This window comes from Cryptotermes secundus, unplaced genomic scaffold (assembly GCF_002891405.2).
Source record: "Cryptotermes secundus unplaced genomic scaffold, Csec_1.0 scaffold289, whole genome shotgun sequence".
Classification (NCBI taxonomy): domain Eukaryota; kingdom Metazoa; phylum Arthropoda; class Insecta; order Blattodea; family Kalotermitidae; genus Cryptotermes; species Cryptotermes secundus.
The window spans coordinates 285487-306432 of record NW_019722431.1 but is presented as its reverse complement, the minus strand read 5'-3'; the positions used below and the strand labels follow the sequence as shown (position 1 = coordinate 306432).

The 20946-nt window shown below is 47.1% G+C and overlaps 1 protein-coding gene across 1 annotated transcript in view; it reads right to left on the bottom strand.

Annotated features, from left to right (window-relative positions):
- The window catches only part of LOC111861371 (synaptotagmin-5), a 78271-nt gene that overhangs the window by 24016 nt on the left and 33309 nt on the right, over nucleotides 1–20946 (bottom strand). Inside the window, exon 2 of the mRNA XM_033750294.1 lies at nucleotides 12615–12831. Within this exon, the coding sequence (XP_033606185.1) occupies nucleotides 12615–12830 (216 nt within the window). The 5' untranslated portion in view covers nucleotide 12831. The remainder of the gene's footprint in view (nucleotides 1–12614; nucleotides 12832–20946) is intronic.

The following is a 20946-nucleotide window of genomic DNA, read 5'->3' as shown; positions in this document are numbered from 1 at the left end:
ACAGGGACACCTTCAGGCGTGGAACTTCAATGCGGACAGACAACTTCATCTGTCAACTTACGAACTTCATTCCATCACTGCTCGCTTCATACATTAGCAGTCAGGAGCCCCCAAATGTTATCACTCGATACACAGGTAACGTTATTCCTGTACTTAATTAACTAAACATAACGCCTTGAAGACGTGTGTGGGAGTGGAAGTATAGCTCCACCATACTTAACCTAAGTACCAGATGGAGATGACTGACCAGCTTTACGGCCCAGCCTGTTTACTTACAGGGAAAAATCCCCCGGTACCCATTGAATAGGAGGCTTGGTGAGCTCCAGAGCCGCGTCTGGACGACGTAGAGAACAGAAAATTCTTGATCCTACCGGGATTCGAACTCTGACGCCTGTGAACTAATCAGCACTCAGTCGATGATTTCGTGTAAATACATCAAGTTTCGGTGTCAGGGGGCCATCAAGAGATATACATGTGTGATGATCAGCATGTACTGCTACACTGCACTGTAGTATCATGCAGTCCGTGGGGGCTGCACACCCAAGAAGTTTACTGCGTCAACAGCCAGATTACTTCCTGTAAAAATTTAATATTTAATGACCTTAAATGATATATGACTCAAAACTTTAAAATTGTATTACACGTTAAAATTCTATTAACATGTACCAATTTGGTAAAAGCTATCCCTGTAACAGGCCGTGAAGGCCCATAGGATTGTGAGTCGTCGAGGTTCCCACATTTTCTAGACATTCGGCTCACAGATGGCGGTGAGGTTGTCAGCCTTACGCGCCGGCCGCCCTTTTACCCTCAGGAATATTCCTGGTATTCGTTTCTGTTAGAGGCTGTGTCGACTCCAGTATAGACTCCAGCCATAGTGTGGCTGTATGTTTAGAAGAAGAGTTATCGTCTGCAGGGGTCCGGTTGATGCACGCAGCCTCCCACCCCTTGTGTATGAGTCTGTCGGTCCAGCCGTGCGGATAGGCAGCAGCACATTCTGACATAGTGGGGGTGTACACCCTGCACGTGAAGGGCATTCTCCGCCGTTCAAAACGTACATTTATTAATAATTTAAAGCGTCAAACTGATATGAATAATGTACAGTCCCTGTGCGCCACAACATGAAGATGTATTGAGGAATGGAGGTATAGCTCCACGCATCCTTAATCGCGGTCCTAGGCTGAGGCCGCTTCAGCCCCCAGAGAAAGAGCCACCGGTATAAATCTGACAGGAGGCTGGGTAGGCCCCGTAACCGGTCTGGACACTGTGCAGTAGGGAAAAATCGGTTGCCTTAAGCGCGAAACGAACCCAGACGTCCAGTCCGTAAGCCTTTCACTATACCGACTCAAACCAATGAACACAAAGGATATAAATATCGGAGGCGTCGCAGAGCGGGTTGGCGTAGCGGTAACGCCATATATTCGTATTCTGAAGGTGCTGGGTTCGAACCTCGGTAGGGATATTGTTTGTATGGTCTGAAGCTCTACTTGGTTTACATCAGTCTCTCCAGGCAAATGCCGTTATAGTACTGTACTTAGATTTAGGGCAAGGCCGCATCCTTTAAATGCCTCTCAAGTCATGAATAATCCTGTCTCAGACACTGAGAGCGCCCTAAACTGAAGCATGAACTGGGAACCTTCGGGTTCCGGTAGCAGAGCACCACGGACTGGCCCTCTGAAACCATTTGAAAAGTGGAGTGCGTCTGGGATCAGAATCTGGACAGGGTCCAGGAACTTTCTGTTCGCATCTCACCGTGCAGTCTGGTGGCTGCTACAGCCCTTCCTCACTCACGGAGCTGAGCCCTTCTTGAGGAATCGCCAGTTGCGCAGCTGCTCAAGAACTTCCCAGCATTTTATGGAACCCGAAGGTTCATTACCTTGTTCACAAGAGCACTCCACCGGTCTCTATCCTGAGCCGGATCAATCCAATCCATTCCATCTCATCCTATCTCTCTAAGATCCATTTTAGTATTGTCCACCCACCTACGCCTCGGTCTTCCCAGTGGTCTCTTTCATTTTGGTTTTCCCACTAATATCCTACAGGCATTCCTCTTCTCCCCCATTAGCGCTACATGCCCTGCCCACCGCACCCTCCTTGACTTCATCATTCTAATTATACTTGGAGAAACGTACAAGTTATGAAGCCCTTCCTCTAAGCTAAAACTGTTTACTGTCGTGGAACACATCGGCGTTTCCCTTGCAGCAAAGCGGCCACCCTATGAAGCCAGACATTTCGCCTCCATCAAGCGCTCACTGGAGTCAATTCCTACATGTCCGATTGGGTTCGTGGTCACCCAAAGATCATGACGGTGTTACCTTGGCAGTGCAAGGAAGCCGTCCGCCTGACAGAGCGCCTGAAGAGGACTGATTATGCTGCCTCCGGCACGGCAAAGGCGGAGAAGTTGCCTCACTACCCGGCGATCTGAATGTTGCACGCCAGCGCACTTCTGACCAGTCACATAACCTATCTATCATACAGCCTAAGTAAGGAACTAAGCAACTAACGAACAAATTTGCCAGATTTGTGTTTCTGAAGGCGATGACTATGCATGAGACGACACGTAGCATTTCTCCGAAACGTCGGTAACGATCCACCAGGCGTCACGTCTTCAGCGAACAAGAGTGATTACCTGAATTCTTTCTACCCTCACTAAATATTATGAGGATGACCATACCAAGAGAGATGAGATAATCGTGGCATGTAGCACGCATGGGAGAGAATAGAAATGCATACAGAGTGCGAGTTGGAAAACAGAAAGAAAGAGAACATTTGGGAGGCCTATGTGCAGATGACAGTACTACAATGAATTGGAAAGGAACTGTGTAGCAAGCTGTAGATTGGATTCGTCTGGCTCTGGATAGAGACCAGTGGCGGCTTCTTCTGAACACAGTAACGAACCTTCGAGTGCCATAAAATGTTTGGAAATTCTTCAGTGATAACGGGGCTCGCAGCTTCACAAGAAGAGTTCAGCTCCGTGGAGTTAGTAACCAAATGAGTGGATTCATGATAGAAGGGCATAATTGGACAGCTGGTAGTTGCTCAACCGTTCACTTGAATTGAGAGCTCGCAATTTCCTTTAAAAACCTGGCCATTTGACTTTGTTCTGAGCTCCTTCAATAGAAGTAAAATCTTCTGAATAAACTTCTCTAGCAGAGCAAACTTATCCCTGTGCTTAATTACTTAAGCGCGAGGTCTTGAAGGCGTATGGAGGTATAGATCCACGTATTCTAACCTCGGCCGGCAGATGGGAGTGGTCTAGCTTCACGCTCCAGCCTGTTAATTTCATCCTGCATGATTATATGAACCTGATGCTAAGATATTTGTAAAGAAGTACAAATTATGAAGTTCCTCATAACGTAATTTTCTCCCGTCACTTCTTCTCTCTTAGGTTCACATATTCTCCTCTGCACAGTGTTCTCAAACATCCTCGGTCTGTGTACTTCCCTTAATACAAGAGACCGAGTTTCACACACATACAAAACTACCGGTAAAATTACAGGGAATTATGTCACACGCGTATGGGCCATAATAATACGTATTTCGGTTTTTGGGTGGCCACGGCAAAGTACAATATTCTGATGAGAACTGCAGAAAGCATCTTCAAAAATAAAATCTCCGCCTTCCTGATGATATGAGTGTCAAAAGAATATTCGCATGAACCCGAAACTGCATGGACAAACGGAAACGGAAGAGAGAAATTTAACCCGTTTATACTTCCCACTGCCGGTCACGGTAGCCGAGCGGTCTAAGGCATGCACTGTCTTCGCTCGCTCGCTCGCTCGGAAGCCGGGATCGTGGGTTCGAATCCCACTCAGGGCATGGATGTTTGTGTGCGTTTTTCTGTGTTTGCCTTGCGACGAGCTGATCACCCGCCCAAGGAGTCCTACCGTATGTCTAAGATCTAGTAAACCGAAGTGAAACGGAGAGTTTCATGGACGTAGGTCTAGGCCTAAATGAGGGCTGTAGCGCCAATAAAAAAAAAATACTTGAAACCTGTTACCCAAAATGAATCGGTGCCGGGGGGGGGAGGGACAAATTAACGTCTCCACAACAGTTTCTAACACCGGCCGCTAGGTGCCACTACTATGCAGCAGCTCCTCGAACTTCCATACTCTCCCGTGGAGATGGCGCTGGCAGTAACATCGGACGCCATTTCAGATAATGAGTTCTAATTTCATTCTATCCCGTTTTACGCATGAAATGACAATTTCATATGGAGGTGTGTTTGTCGGTCCGATAATTTCACTTCCGCAGCCACTCAACGAATTGTTATTAAACGAGGCGAAGCGAATTTAATGTTCACACGTTTCTCCCGCATATGCGTACACGGACACTCTTCTGTACACCGTGTGCGTACGGGACAGGGACCGGGGTTCAATCCTCGGCAAAGCCAGGGAATTCTCCCTTCACCACCACTGTGACACCGAACACGTTAGCTCAGGCGGCAATGCTTGAGTTGTAATCGGAAAGTCCCCGGTTCGAATCTCACCCGCAACACCAATTAATCTGAACTTCGTGTTTTTTTCAGTTAATCCGGGCGAATGTGGGGATAGTGCCTTGAAATAGGCAACGACCACATCCTTCAACCTCGTACCATTCGATGCTAAATAATATGGCGAACTGACAGCGTCTTTAGATAAACCACAAATAAATAAATACACACAAATAAACCACTGAGAATAGACCGGCTCTGGGACCCACCCATTTTCTTTATACAGAGAGTGTCGGGGAAATTCGGCAGAAGCGGAAAGCTCACCACCCACATTCATCTGCAGTCAAGGTGAGAATATGTGGAGCCATATTTCCATTGCCCCTAGTACAACTTTTTTTCATTTCTGAAGACATCAGCATATTAGGACTAGCAAACATAAAGTGCACCAGAGCTTAATTTAACACCGTGCCATAAACAGGTACGACCTAATGCAGATACAGTTCTATTATTTCTAACCTCGGCACTAGACGCAGGAAAATTATCAGCTTCACGCCCCGGCCACTTTACGCTCCGGGATAGAGCCCCCAGTAACAACTGTACAGGAGGAAGGGTGGGCCCAGAGCCGGTCTGAATGCTGTGGAGAAGAGAAAAAGTTCTTACCCCTGGTGGAAATCGAACCTCAATTCTGCAGTCGTCCAGCCCGTAGCCTCGTCACTTATTCTGAGTTGGACAGCGCAAAGAACTGAGACTTATATTCAAATAAACCGAAACTTAGTGCACCTAACCAATTCCAACGAAAGTTAATTATACGCACTCTGTGTGATGTCTGTAAGATAGAAGATAATATTATAAGGGATTTCTGAGGAAAAAAGTTGTGAAGATGTGATATAGGAAGTGTCCAGATTTTGCCGGATATCGAAGAAGTTAGCGTAGCGGCAACACTCTAGATTTGCATTAGGGAGGTGCTCGGTTCGAATCTGGGCCAGGGCGCCGGCCACCCTGACTGAGGTTTCAGTGCGCCTTCTCAGTCCCTCAAGACAAATCCCAGGATAGTGCCTTGTATATGTCACGACCGTTTCCTTCCCGATTCATTGCAATTGTTATTCACAAATCATTTTGCCGCCAGACGCTACACTGCCTCCGTACCGACCCAGCAAGAGAACACGACTATCGACTGTGAAGCTTCGGAGGCCAAATAAGTAGGGTACTTCTTGATCGGCTCAATACGCACAAAGTGCCAATGAAATAGTGTACAGCGTGATTCAGAAAGATGGACACAATTTCAATTGGCTACATTTCCTGAACTATATGTAGCATTTTAATTCTGTAAAGTCTCTGATACTACCGCTAGAGCACTCCAGCACGCGTCAGTTGTAAGCGAGATGGCTACTATGCAACACAAGATTCTTTGCATTCGTGAGTTCAGTAAAAGTGAGTCTGTGACTGCGGTGCAGAGTGCATTTCGTCGTAAGTTTAACATCCAACCTCCAACGAGGAAGAGCATTTATCTTTGGAATAAACAATTTGATGAAACTGGCTCTCTGTGTAAGTGTAAAAGCCCGGGCCGATCGCATGTATCGGAAGAGAACGTGGAGCGCATTCGAGTGAGCTTTAAGCGTAGCCCAGTGAAGTCAACCCGTAGTGCTAGTAGAGAACTTGGACTATCGCAAACAACTTTCTGGCGTTTATTGAGAGGCCGGTTAGTGTACAAACTATACCACCTACAACTGGTAGAGGCTCTTCGCGCAAACGATAAGGTAAAGGGTGTAGAATTTTGTGACCGTATGATCAAAAACATGGAAGATGAATTTTTTCTGCCTCGTGTAATTTTTGGCGATGAAGCTACGTTTCACCTAAGTGGGAATGTCAACAGGCACAATGTTCGCAAATGGGGGCTACAAAATCCCCGTGTAACACTCAAACATGTGAGGGACAGCCCGAAAGTTAATGTGTTCTGTGCAATATCGTTAACAAAGGTTTATGGACCTTTCTTTTTTGATGAAAACACGGTTACTGGAGTAACGTCTCTTAGAATGCTGAAAATCTGGCTTGTTCCTCAAATGAATGAAGATTCAGGAGAGTACATTTTCCAGCAGGACGGAGCTCCACCCCATTGGCACCTGAATGTTCGACGTTTCCTGAATGAATCTCTACCTCAACGATGGATAGGTCGCATGGGGAATGAAGACCTGGCACTTCAGTTCTGGCCACCGAGGTCTCCTGATCTCACACCCTGCGACTTCTTCCTGTGGCGATTCGTGAAAGATGCAGTTTACATACCACCTCTTTCCACAAATCTGAATGACCTAAGAAACCGTATCACAGCTGAGGTGAACTCAGTGACGCAAGATACTTGTCATCGAGTGTGGAATGAATTCAGCTACCGTCTAGATGTTATCCGTGCAGCCGGAGGGGGTCACACTGAACATCTATAAACTTCCATGCATGTATAATCAAATGTAATTTACAGAATTCAAATGGAACATATAATTCAGGAAATATAGCCAATTGAAATTGTGTCCATCTTTCTGAATCCCCCTGTATTACAGGGCCTGTCAATTTCTGTCCTGCATCTGGAGATCCGTATTTCACAAACAGAGCTATGCATTAGTAATATTGGGGGCACGTGATACAAGCCAGAAGGTCGCGGGTTAGATTCCCGTTGAGGTCATTGGATTTTCTAATTGACCTCATCCTTCCAGCCGCACTATGGACCTGGGGTCGACTCGGCCTCTTAACAGAAACGAGCACCAGGAATCTTCCTCGGGCAAAAGTCGGGCGGCGCGTAACGCTGACAACCTCACCGTCATCTGTGAGCCGATTGTCTAGAAAATGTGAGAGCTTCGACGTCTCACAACCTTATGGGCCTCCATGGCATTTTACAGGGACAGCTTTACTTACTTACTTACTTACTTACTTACGCATGAAGCTGAACCCTTCTAGAGGAGCCGCCAATTGTGCAGCTACTCAAGAATTTCCCAGTATTTTATGGAACACGAAAATTCATCAACGTGTTCACAAGAGCCATCCACTGTTCCCTATCCTGAGCCAGATCAATGCAATCCATACCATCCCATCTTATCTCTCCAAGATCCATTTTAATATGGTCCACCCACCTATGCCTTGGTCTTCCCAGTGGTCTCTTTCCTTCTTGCTTTCCCACAAATATCTTGTATGCATTCCTCTTCTCCCTCATTCGTGCTACATGCCCTGCCCACCTCATCCCACAGGGATAGCTTTACTTTTCTTTCTTTTTAACTTATATATTAAAGGGGCACGCGGTAGCGTAGTTGGTTGAGGGGCTATGCTACAAGCCGGAAGGTCGCGGGTTCAAGTCCCGATGAGGTCGTTGGATTTTTCTCAATTTACCTAATCCTTACAGCCGCACTATGGCGCTGGGGTCGACTCACCCTCTAACAGAAATGAGTACCAGGAATTAATTAAATAATTTTCCTGGGGAGTAAAGCGCGGCCGGCGCGTAAGGCTGACTTTACCGCCATCTTTGAGCCGATTGACTAGATAATGTGGGACCCTCAACATCTCTCAACCCTATGGGCCTTCATGGACTCTTACAGGGATAGCTTTACTTTTATTAATGATATTGCATTTAGCGTCATATTGTGTTTAGTATAAATTTGTTCAGTTTGAGTCTCACAATATATGTATAATTCCAGGATAGCTATACAGTTTTATACAATTACGACGTTTCGGCCACTACTTTTGACCATCATCAGGTAGTACTTATACAGTCACCCTCTACTCCCGCTCCAGTGGCCAGTGCTTACAGTTGGGGGAAAGTCATGTTTGCAAAATGAACAGACATCTGTATTGCGAATTAGGGGCACCAATCGGAACACTAGGACAAACATTTATATAATTTACAGTATTTGTTTAAGAGTACAACTAAGAAAATACAGTATACTGTAAACAACAACACGGCGTCTCCCAACTGTTAACACTGACCACTGGAGTGGGAACAGCAGGGAGAATCGAGAGTGACCGTTTAAGTAAAAAATAGAGGCCGAAACGTCGTAAATATGCAAACTGCATAGCTATCCTGAAATTATACAGGGGATGGACAAAAATATGGAAACACGTCGTGAAATGCACGCCTGAATTGAAGTGTTTATTTTAGCGACGTTTGTAGGTCACGCTGTCGTATCTGCCCAACACCACTACCTGTACAACGTCCGCAATAGGTTGCAAGCTTCATTTGTTGTCGAGACAGTGTTCTGTGCAATTTTTTGTGCATCAAGTCAGAGCTAGCAGAATGCGAACGCGGGCAAATTGTTGGGGCCCATATGGTGGGTGCTTCCGTAACCAAGGTAGCCGAGGTTTTTGGTGTTTCGCGAGGCACGGTATCCAAGATTATGATCACATACAGGAGGACTGAAAAACCCGCATCCGATAAACACCAGCGTGGACGGAAATGTGTGTTGAGTGATCGAGACAGACGAAAATTGTGACGAAAAATAAGAAGACTACAGCTGCAAAAGTGACGGCTGATCTGAATGTCACGCTCACAAACCCTGTCAGCACTAAAACATTACGAAGGGAACTCCACAAGCAGGGTATTTCTGGACGAACTGCAATTCCAAAGCCACTCATCAGTGATCAAAATGCCACTAAGAGGACAGTGTGGTGCCGAAGTCATGAAACCTGGACTATGGAGCAATGGAAGACGGTCATTTGGTCGGATGAGTCCACCTTCACACTGTTTCCGACTTCTAGCCGAGTTTACGCCTGGAGAACGCCATCCCAAGCTTATGATCCAGATTGTCTGTTGCCAAGAGTGAGAGATGGCGGGGGTTCGATCATGGTATGGGCAGCCATATCGTGGTATTCTGTCCGACCCATCATTACCCTGCAAGGTCACGTCACTGCCAACGACTATGTGACCATTTTGGGGGACCAGGTCCATCCCATGGTGCAAACTTTGTTCCCCAATGGTGATGCCATTTACCAAGCCAACAATGCCTGTGTTCACATAGCTCACATCGTCCAGGACTGGTTTTCTGAGAACGAAGATGAAGTGTCACGTCTGCCATGGCCCCAACAATCGCCAGATATCAATATTATTGAGCCTTTGTGGTCTGTTTTGGAGAGCAATCTGCGTGCGTGCTATCCACCTCCATCATCGATAACAGAACTTACCATGTTTTTCAGGAAGAATGGTACAAGATTCCCTTGCAAATCATACAGGACCTCTATTTATCCATTCCAAGGAGACTGCAAGCCAGAGGTTGTCCTACACCATATTAGTCACAGTAATGTGTTTTTGTTGGGTGTTTCCATATTTTTGTCCATCCCCTGTACATATATTGTGAGACTGTACACTCTTCACTCGAAAAGGCTGGCAGGATCGGTATGCTCAAATCAAGAGATTACGTAATTCTTTTTTTTAAATTCGTCTAGTGGGGGATGGAGTCCAACTGGGCCCACTCGACACGGCGGCCACTGATTGGCCTATTGTAGCCTGCCCCGGGTGATTATGATGATGGAGAATTTGGTGGAATTAAGATTGGCATGGGAAACCGAAGTACTCGGAGAAATCTCGCCCCAGTGCCACTTTGTCCACCACAAATCCCACTTGACCAGTCCAAGATCGAACCCGGGCCGCCGCGGTGGGAAGCCAGCGACTAACCGCTTGAGCTATGGCGCGGCCAAGAGATTACATAACTCACCCATATAATAACAAAACTCGGGAATGAGAACTCGAATGAAACCCACAGATACTACAGTTAACACATGCACATCGCTCTAACAGCCGTGGCTACCGTACATTTTGGCAAGAGCGTTGAGTAAATGTCATATTATTCTTGGGCGGTAACATAATGTAGATTATGAAGGGTTCTGGCGATGGTGTATGACACACAGAATTATTGGGTTTTTGGACTTTTTCCATCGTCCGGAATTCTAGGTAATAGAGGATACTCTAGGTAATAGAGGACACGACGTTTCGGAAACTGGATCTGTTTCCGTATATTTCCCTTCTCACCTGAAGACGAAAACAGATCCAGTTTCCGAAACGTCGTGTCCTCTATTATGTAGAATTCCGGACGATGGATAAAGTCCAAAAACCCAGTAATTCTGCTGTGACATATTGCTTCCCGAGAGAAAGGTCATATGTTACGTGGGTTACACTTCTATTCTGTTTTTCATCTCCCCATTCTTGTTATGTTACTGTATCTTTTATTACTCATACTTTCCTTGCTGCTATTTCATCTTTATTACTGCGGAACGTTCCAGGTTTTTGCTTTATGTTTGCACACACTACAGACGAACCGTGCTTCACATAAAAGCAATGCTCGTGTTCCAAACAAACGGCTCAAGTGCGGTTCATATTCCGCAAGCACACACAAACCCACTCCTTCAGTAAATCCCTGTAATGCACGCGGCCTCTGCCGAAAGGCGAAAAGCAATTTCAATACTGGAGAAGCTGTGTCAAGGCTTTTCATTCTTGTCTCGACTGCAAAATTTAATTTTGTGGCTTCGTGTAATAACGGCTGATCCGAGAGGCCAGCTCCAATCTGGACGATAATTTAGTTTCACTTGCAGCCATCACAGCACCGCCACCTGCTTCGCCTTGTCACGGTGGCGTAATGGCAACCCGTCCTGGCCACGACACCGCCTGTCTTAGTTCTCTTAGTTTCGTTTCTTGGGGCGGGGTGAGACTGAGTCCACTTGGTACGTCGGCCACTAACTGACTCGGATAGATGATGAGTGTGGAGCAGTCTGTGGAGTGACAATTGCAGGGGAAACGAAGTACTGGGAGAAAACTTACCCCAGTACCACTTTGTCCACCATAAACCCTACGTGCCCTGACTCGAACCCGGGCAGCCTCGGTGTGAAGCCTGAGACTAACTGCCTGAGCTATGACACGGCCTACGAAGACTCCAGGCAAATGACCGGATAGGAGATCGAATAGGCCACGATAGCTTCCCACTTTTTGATTAGACATCTTACAGCCTGAAAGATATTTACCGACATGTGTCGGAGAAACATGTTGCCTCCATCTTCAGGATAAAAGTGTAGACAGAGCATGGAAGAAAGCGGTACTGGTGCATGGACAGGGACTGCTGAGTTAGGAGCCCTGAGTGAAAGAATCAAAGTAAGAGGAAAAGTGAAAAATTCGGAAGGACCGTTTTGCAAAATGCCCTATCAGGGACCCCCAGATAATTTCAGAGGTCCCTTCAATCCGACTGGTTAGCTCAGGGTTGACAACCCAGCCGACCCTGTCCGTGTATATGTACCACTCCCTTCCATGCTTCTACCTTGAAGATGAAGGCAGTATATTTCACCGAACTGTTAAATATCTATGAGACTACACGACGTCAAACCCGAGATGACAGTAACCTCAAACGTCATCGCCGTGACAAACTCAGATCTTACGTATTCCACTGCGAATCCCGTGCTGCATGATCACCCAATCTACGCCACCTCGACCAGATTCAGACCTGCATCACAGCTGTGGGGCTTTTTTCACTCGCTACAGACTTTCCTGTATCCTATGGCCTGGGCCGAACCCGGTCCCAAGGCCTACAACAATATATATAAGAGCAAGCCTATTCTGCGCCGGCTTCCCACCGTGTCAGCACGTGTTCGATCCCAGGTCAAGTCATGGGGGATTTGTGGTACACAAAGTGGCACGAGGGCTGGTATTTTCCGATTATTTCAGTTTCTCCTGCCAATTCTCATTCCTCCTGACGCTTCACAGAGGGGGCTGTACAACTGACCCACCACTAGTGGGCTGACTGCCAAGTGGACTGTCTCATTCCACCCTACGAAATGAAATACAAGAAGTTCTGGGAAAAACTAATGGCTTGCTTTCTTTCGATACGATACGGACCGCAAAGAAAACTATAAGAATTAAGGTGGGAAATACAGACAGCGAAAAAGAAAAAGGGAGAGAAGAGAAAGCGGGGGAGGTAGCGAGACACTACATTTAAGGGGTAGCTTATTTTTAATCTCCGGTTTTGCAGGTTCCCAGGCAGTACCCGCCCGTCCTTCTGGTAGAAGTACGTTTGACATAGGGTGAGGCTTTAGGAAGCGAAAAGGTATGAATCCTGAAGGAAAGAAGTTAACAGACAATAAGGTGATCTCATAAGGCTCCTTTTATTTTCTTTCAAAATAAGATAAGTGAGCTAACAAACCCCTGGTCTGTAAGCTAGAATTCGTGACTCACCTTCTGGGTCACCGTGTAGATAGTCTGATGCGCCTTGCCCTTCTTGATGGCCGCCCAGTCAGCGCTCAGAAGGCTCGTGTCTCCGAAACGGTCCAGCTGACTCCAGTCCTTGCCCTGTCTCCGCAGTGCGTAGTAGCGGTACACCACAATTGTCATGGCCACAACAAGCGCCATACCGGTGCCGGCAGCCGCCCCCAGTACCGCTGAGGTCACCATCCTGTGCACATGCAGTTGCAGCAGTTTCAGTAACCACTTCCGTGCTACGAACGAGAAGGCACAAACAAAATAAGTGACAACAGGGACACCAGGTTAAGCAATATAGGAATTGGTTACAGTCGGATGGGTGACCACACAGTTTGACTCCGCCCTCCAACTGCACAATACAGCAATAAGAAGAGGCATCGGTCAGAGAGAGTGTTATAAATATGAGCGATATATTATTATTATTATTATTGGAGGGGTGGGTTTCCCCATGCACCGCGACCAGTGGTCTATTGTACGTCCCCTCTGTGATATTCTACCAGTCTCTATACCCTACCGATACTGGTGCGTGCCATCAGTCCCGACTCAGCCAGCGAGTTCGGCCTCTACTGGCTCAGCGGTATCTCTCGATGCTTCCCCCATCTATCAGAGGCGTTAGAGACTACTGTTGGGCGGGAAATGTCCGATCAATTTGGCTCAGTGGTCCCCTTAAAGTCCCTCCCGGAGGACTTGTTCCCTGAATTTTTCCGCCCTTAAAAATTCCACGACCTCCGCCGGGTTTGAACCCGCGTACCTTGAGTCATGAGGTGGGAACGTTACCCCTAGACTACGGAGGCCGCTATGAGCGACATAGGTCCCTGATGATGGAGATATCCGAAACGTCGGTATTTAGATCGACTGCTCGCCGGAGATTTTAACGCCTGTTTATTCAGTTACACCACAATCAGTGGAGAAGCACTGCTTGTTATTCAACTGTTCGAATGTAAACTAGTGGCTGCTATAGAAACACAGACTGCTTAATGAAGGCATTGTTATTTGGAAACCCAACACGACAATCAACGCATGACATAACAATCAATAGAAGCAAGTGTCAGGGCTTATAAATTTGTCCAGGAACATGTTCAAATACAGCTCAAAATGTATAACAGCATCCTCCTTTCGTATGAAGAACCTTCAAATCATCACTCAACGCCGAGTTACTGAGAAAAGCATCTTCAAATAAACGTCGTCACACAAAATCACTTCTTCCACCTCTCTGGTCTGTTTCCCATCACAATTAATCTAGAATTAAGGATCTTACAGACAGTCGGTAGGGTTCCTTGGACGGGGGATCAGCCCTGTCGCAAGGCCGCTACCTACAGAAGCATACGGATAGACATCCATGCGTCGAGTGGAATTCGAACCCGTGATCCCAGTGTCTGAGCGTATCAAAATAACTGTCTTCTGAAATGTGACACCGTGTAATTTGGTAGACAGTAACCAAAGTTTTCTTCTCTCCTCTATGGACCGGAAGCAGTACCTTCCTGCCAAACTATACGGCGTCACATTCCAGAAGCCCGTGACAACATTACGTTCGAATGCAGGACTTGAGGTTCTCACAGTTGGGATATAACTCCGTGTAGTCCGCAGAAAGTTAACCGACGTTTCGGGAGGAACATGTTGCCTCCTACCAGCTTCACGGTCGCTAGAAGTTTATTCCTTATTTAGATTACTGTTTTTTTTTGCATTTCAAGCCATGAAATCTGGCAGACAAGTTACAAGCTTTCTGGGGGAACCTGCCTCTTGTAACTTGCACCGCGCACAGTGTCTGTGTGTCTGTCGAATAATTTTCTGCTGGTCCTCGCCAGCATAGTAATTCTTGGTTTCAAGCCCCCGAGGGACTCATGTCCATGTTTTTTCTCTCACGACTCTGGGAGTTGTGCAACTCCTGACGTGTCTGTGTCCTTTCCTTTTCTGTTTACATAACTTCGGAGCGGACCGCAGAGAAAACATTCCTTCCAATAATTGGACGCTTTGTTTTTCATGCGGTCCGTGTCGTATGAAAGGAAAGTGGGCCATCAATTCTTCCCAGAACTTCTTGTTTCGCCAACATCTATCACTACAGCAACCCGCTGCTTCCCCTGCTTGCTATGCTGACTCTTCCAATCTGAATATGGAGGCAATATGTTGAATCCCACAAGACATAATTCTTCATAATAAAGGTAAAGTTGTCCCCGTGCTTCATTAGTTAAGCGCCATGTCAAGTAGACATGGTGAGGTGGAGGTATAGCTCCACCTTTCTTGACTTCTCCAGTAGATAGAGGTGAGTGGTCACATTCACGCCCCGATCGCTTTACCCCAGGTACCCATTGGATAGGAGGCTAGGTGGGTCCCAAAGCCGGTCTGGACGCTGTGGAGAAGAGAAACCCTTGCACTGCCGGGAATCGAACCTGATCCATCCAGACCGACAGTACTTCTCATAGTCACGTGAGCTGTTTGCNTGTGTGGGGGGGGGGGGAGGGCGGAGGGCTCGCACTGTACCTGCCTTGCTTACCGACGGAGACGCAGAGCTCTTCCTCTCGCTGATGGGTTCTGGAAACGTTACCCGGAGTTCCCAATAAATATTCCAGACGCGAAATCCTGATCTGTAATCCTAGGAACATTCTATCGTGAATCAGCCCCAGGTAGCGGACAGAAGGGGTGTGCAATACCAGGCCCGTGGGCCACAACGCTTTGCAACCTGCCAGCGGAAACATGTCAGTACTCTGAAGGCTGGCTGATTTTAGGATTTCGCGCTGTTCAATGCTGATTTAGAATCAGGTTTTGGGTCTCTGTACCGTGTAGATGCCTGTGATGCTACCGATGTTTCGAAGGAACGTGCTGCTTTCTTCTTCAGGATCGAAGAGTATGGTGAGAGGTATAAAATTAGAAGATTAGGCGAGAAAGAAAGGTCGTGGACGAAATGAAAAACATTTTACTTCGGGGAGAGAAAGCGCGTGAATTTGTTATAGGGTACCAAGGTTTTGCCTGCTAGTCCTTCTGATAGGGACAAGCGGTAGCGTAGTTGGTTGACGCACTATGCTGCAAGCCGGAAGGTCGCGGGTTTGAGTCCCGATGAGGTGTATTTTCTCAATTGACCCAATCCTTCCGGCCGCATTATGGCCCTGGGGTCGACTCAGCCTCTAACAGAAATGAGTGCCAGGAATCTTCGTGGAGGGTAAAAGGCGGCCGGCGCGTAAGGGTGACCTCACCGCCATCTGTGAGCCGACTGTCTAGAGAAAATGTAAAGCCTCGACGTCTCACAACCCTATGGGCATGCACGGCCTCTTACAGGGATAGCGTTAGTCCTTCCGATAAGGGCAGTGTGTACGCGAAGATGTTAGGTTGGTTAGAAGCAGTGGCTTGAGGCAGGGGCCATGGGAGTTTGAGTTTATGAATTAACAGCGAATTGCATAATTTGGGGAGAACAGTTTTGTAGCCTTTACATTTAAACCGGGAGGGTTGCATGAGAAGCAGGCGGTAGCAACTTGCGAACCGTCTCAGCATTTGCCTGAAGACAGGGGAAGACCAAGAGAACCGGTCGCAGCGGTTTCCGGATGAACACTGACTTCTAGACAGGAACAGTCAGGCCGGCACTTGAGCACACGAAACCTAATGTTAGTCTTTGTCCGAGCTGGTGCTTCACTTGCCTTAGCTCAGTCGGTAGAAGGATGTGCCACGGACTGGATGGTCGAGGAACTGGGGTCCGATTTCCGGGAGGGGCAAGAAACTTTCCTCCACAGCGTCCTGGACGGCACTGGGGCCCACACAGCCTCCTACACAATAGGTACCGGGGGGCCTCACCCCTGGGGATTAAGCGGTCGGAGCGTGAAACTGACCATTCACTTCCATCTAGTACCGAACTCAACAATGGCGGAGCTACACTTCCACTCCCCCATACGTCTTCATGACACAGTGTTTTATTAATTACGGGCAGGGACAACTTTACGTTTTTACTTTGGAGGAGCAAGAAAAGTGTTCAAATTGGCAGACGTGCATATAATCGCATTCGTTCATGAGCATGTGTGATTTCTTTAACACATCCGGAAGATTTTCCTGTGTCTCTCAAGAGATGTCACTCAATAAAGGATCATATCCTTGTAATCTGGCTCACAAGGTCGCAACGGCTCCAGAACAGAGAACACGAAAAGCCGCTACGTTACGGCGATAAAGTGACAGGTACTGAGCACCACCAGAGATCTAAACTGCGTCCGCATGACAACTTCATCGCACAAAAAAACATGTAACCGTTGAACAAAGTCTGTCAGGGGCGGACACTGCATCCCGGACGACACATGACAACGACAGGTCTGCAACACTCTCATATATTACATTTGACATCCTCGCTTCGATGATCATATGCAGTACATACTATTCTGGATTGTAACGCTGTGTAGTTCGTAGAGAGTCGGACGTTTCGGAGGAACATATCGCCTCCATCTTCAGGATGGAAAGGCGGAAGCAAAGCGAGAATCCAGCAGAAGCTGGCGGCAAGCTAAGAAGGTAAAAGGGAAAACAATGGAGAGGTTTACTATGATGGAGAGTAGTAAACTTGCAAAAAGCATACAAACAGAAATTCTACTTTCTTAAATGGCTTACTATTTCACCCTGAAGATGGAGACGATATGGTCCTTCGAAACGTCTGACTCTTTCCGAACTACTCTTTTTATGTTCTGAACTCCATGATTACCGGTACAGTCATTTTGGATGTGACGACGTGTAGTCTGGTAGATAGACGTGAACATTTCGGAGGAACCTGATGCCTCCATCTTCAAGGCAGAAGAATGATATCAATGTGACGACGTTCATTAAGAGATACAAGCTGGACTTGGACTGGCATCCGGCGACACTCTGGCCGAGGGCAACAAGAGAGAGGTTCCACTCCGAATGTAGGAGCGGAATATGGATTAAATGGAAACCTGTCTTTATCGGAAAACGTTCCGTTGTTAAGAGAACATAAGAGTGAATAACCTGTAATAAATAGACACTGCCTAAAGCAGAAACGCATAGAGAATTGCTTATTTAAATATTGTTTCCATCGAAGCAGGTTGGCGCAGAGGTAACGTCTTATGGACATGCTGGGTTCGAATTTCGGACGGCACACCGGCTATCTTGACCGAGAGATTTTGTAGTTTTCCTCAGCCCCTCCAGGCAAACGCTTATAGAGTACACCGATTAGGCCGCAATCACTTCCTTCCAAATCCCTGCCAGTTCATAATTCATCTTATACTCCATCTGCTATATAAAAGCGTCTGTAGTTATCCTCAGCCCCTCCAAGCAACAACCTATAGAGTACACCGAATAGGCCGCAATCACTTCTTTCCAAATCCCTCATTCATCCCAAATTCATCAAATTATACTCCACCTGCTATATAAACGCGTCTACGTCATTGTCATTTATTGACGTAGACCTTTACGTCATCATTAGTTGCTCGATTCTACACGTATGTTAAACATACTTCCGATAGTCATACACGCCAGTGGGGGAACTCGAACATACTTACAGAGGAATTTTCTTCCGTAAGGTTGGCTGCACAAGTTATGACGTCTCTCGTTCGTAGGGCGGATCAACTATACCAATGACAGTACTGACAGTAATATAACTCACAGCGGAGAAACCAAATATTTTCTATCCATTTTAATTTCGCTAGTAAACCTGCCCCTTGAGGCTCCGTGTCGCAGTGTTGACTGCGCTGTGCCCTTCACGGTCGATAGCCCACCCACACATGGCAGGAGGTGTTCTCCTTGATCTGACCGCAGTTGAGCTGCAGACTTCACCTTGCAATTTGAAGCCAATCCTCGCGAACAACAAGAGGCACTCGTAAACAGTTAATTTGTACGCTCTGAGTCTCCGAGGATGTACAGGCTGAGCACAAAGCAGCTTCACATTCTGAAGACACGCTAATATTAAACGCTACAGGAAGATTTGGCTGAATCTGGATATACGAGTATCTCGCAATTCGCTGAAATTCGGACAGTTGTCTATTAATTATTTCTGCGACACCGTGTAGCATGGTAGATGGTCATCGACGTTTCGACAGAACACATATCCATCTTCAGTACGAAATTGTAAGGATCTAACCATACAACAGGCCGGTCACGGTAGCCGAGCGGTCTAAGGCGTGCACTGTCTTCGCTCGCTCGGAAGCCGGGATCGTGGGTTCGAATCCCACTCAGGGCATGGATGTTTGTGTGCGTTTTTCTGTGTTTGTCTACAGGTAGAGGCCTTGCGACGAGCGGATCACTCGCCCAAGGAGTCCTACCGTATGTGTAAGATCTAGTAAACCGAAGTGAAACGGAGAGTTTCATGGAGGTAGGCCTAGGCCCAAATTGGGGCTGTAGCGTCACAGAAAAAAAAATACAACACGGCATCATATCCTACAGAACTGTAATCTCAACAGCCATCACTGTGCCCGAATTCAAGGCTCAGAAACTCTCGTAAAGATCTAACTAGACTATGCGGCGTCACATCTTATAAGACCGAAGTTTTTCATTCTCGCCGCCGTGAAGGCAAAAAAAAAAGTAAAGCTATTTTTGTAACAGGCCGTGGAGGTCTATAGGGTTGTGAGACGTCGGGGCTCCCGCATTTTCTAGACAATCGGCCCATAGATGGCGGTAAGGTTGTCAGCCTCACGCGCCTGCCGCCCTTTACCCGCAAGGATTATTCCTGGTACTCAGGGGCCGCGCCATAGCTCAAGCAGTTAGTCGCTGGCTTCCCACGGGAGCGGCCCGGGTTCGATCCCGGGTCTGGTCAAGTGGGATTTGTGGTGGACAAAGTGGCGCTCGGGCAGGTTTTCTCCGAGTACTTCGGTTTCCCCTGCCAATCTTCATTACACCAATTGCTCCACAATCACCCTCACCTATCATCTGGGGCTGGTACAATAGGTCAGAAGTGGCCGCAGTACAAGGGACTTAGTCCCACCCCACTAGCAATAAAAAAATAGAGGCTAAGTCGACCTCAGGGCCATAGTGCGGCTAGAAGCATTAGGTATATTGAAAAATCCGGTGACCCTATCGGGAAACGAAACCGCGACCTTCCGGCTTCTTGCGTGGTGCCCCTCCGTGAGCACCTGGGCTTTCAGATGACTGTTAGCTGTTCAACTAATTACTTTCAGCATAGAGTTTGAATAATTTTAAAGGCCAGATCTACTTCATCAGTGGTAACTACATGTACCATATGATTTTACACTAATTAAACCCTTTACTTGCCCACATCCTGTATTTTTGTGTTTCCCGTGATTCTACGTCTCTCCTCTGCTCATAATGAAGTCCACTTCCTGATCATTTACCCTTTACATTTTACACTTCCTGACCCTTTACCTTTTCACTTCCTGACACTTTAACCTTTTCATTTCCTAAAACTTCATTCCCCCTCGAACATACCTTCTCCAGAAACACGACAGGGCACTGCCTGCAAGCTTTCAGAGTAGGCTATGTGTCTACCCGGTCCCTTACTTGTAGTCTCTCTCACTAACTCTCCCTCGCCACTTCTCCTGTCCATGTCTCCCTTCCTCATGCTTCTAAGTCTCTCTCACTAACTCTCCCTCGCCATTTCTCCTGTCCATGTCTTTCTTCCTCATGCTTCTAAGTCTCTCTCACTAACTCTCCCCCGCCACTTCTCCTGTCCATGTCTCTCTTCCTCATGCTGCTTAGTCTCCCTCACTAATTCTCTCCCGCTATTTCTCCTGTCCATGTCTTTCTTCCTCATGCTTCTTAGTCTCCCTCACTAACTCTCCCTCGCCATTTCTCCTGTTCATGTCTCCCTCATGCTTCTAAATCTCTCTCACTAACTCTCCCTCGCTAGTTCTCCTGTCCATGTCTCTCTTCCTCATGCTTCTAAGTCTCTCTCACTAACTCTCCCCCACCACTTCTCCTGTCTATGTCTCTCTTCCTCATGCTGCTTAGTCTCCCTCACTAATTCTCTCCCGCTATTTCTCCTGTTCATGTCTCTCTTCCTCATGCTTCTAAGTCTCTCTCACTAACTCTCCACCGCTATTTCTCCTTTCCATGCCTCTAAGTGTTAAAATGTTTAAACCATAATTGTCTTCGATTTGAATCCAGCAACCGGGCACACGGGTTTCGTGTGAACGCCTGCCATTGGTACTTTCAGTGATGCATTGACCCGGTGTTTGTGTTGTGTTTCGTTGGGTAGTTAGGTTGGGGGGAGGACTGATTGCGCCCTGCTATAAACTGCAGTGTAAACAAGAAGTCAAGAGACAGATAAACTGTCCCTCGGTTCCACAACTCTCATTTAAGCCCAGCGATCGATGGCCCAACGACTGTTGCCTCCAGCCCCCGTTTGTTTTGAACTCGAATTAGCCCGGAGTCTGGT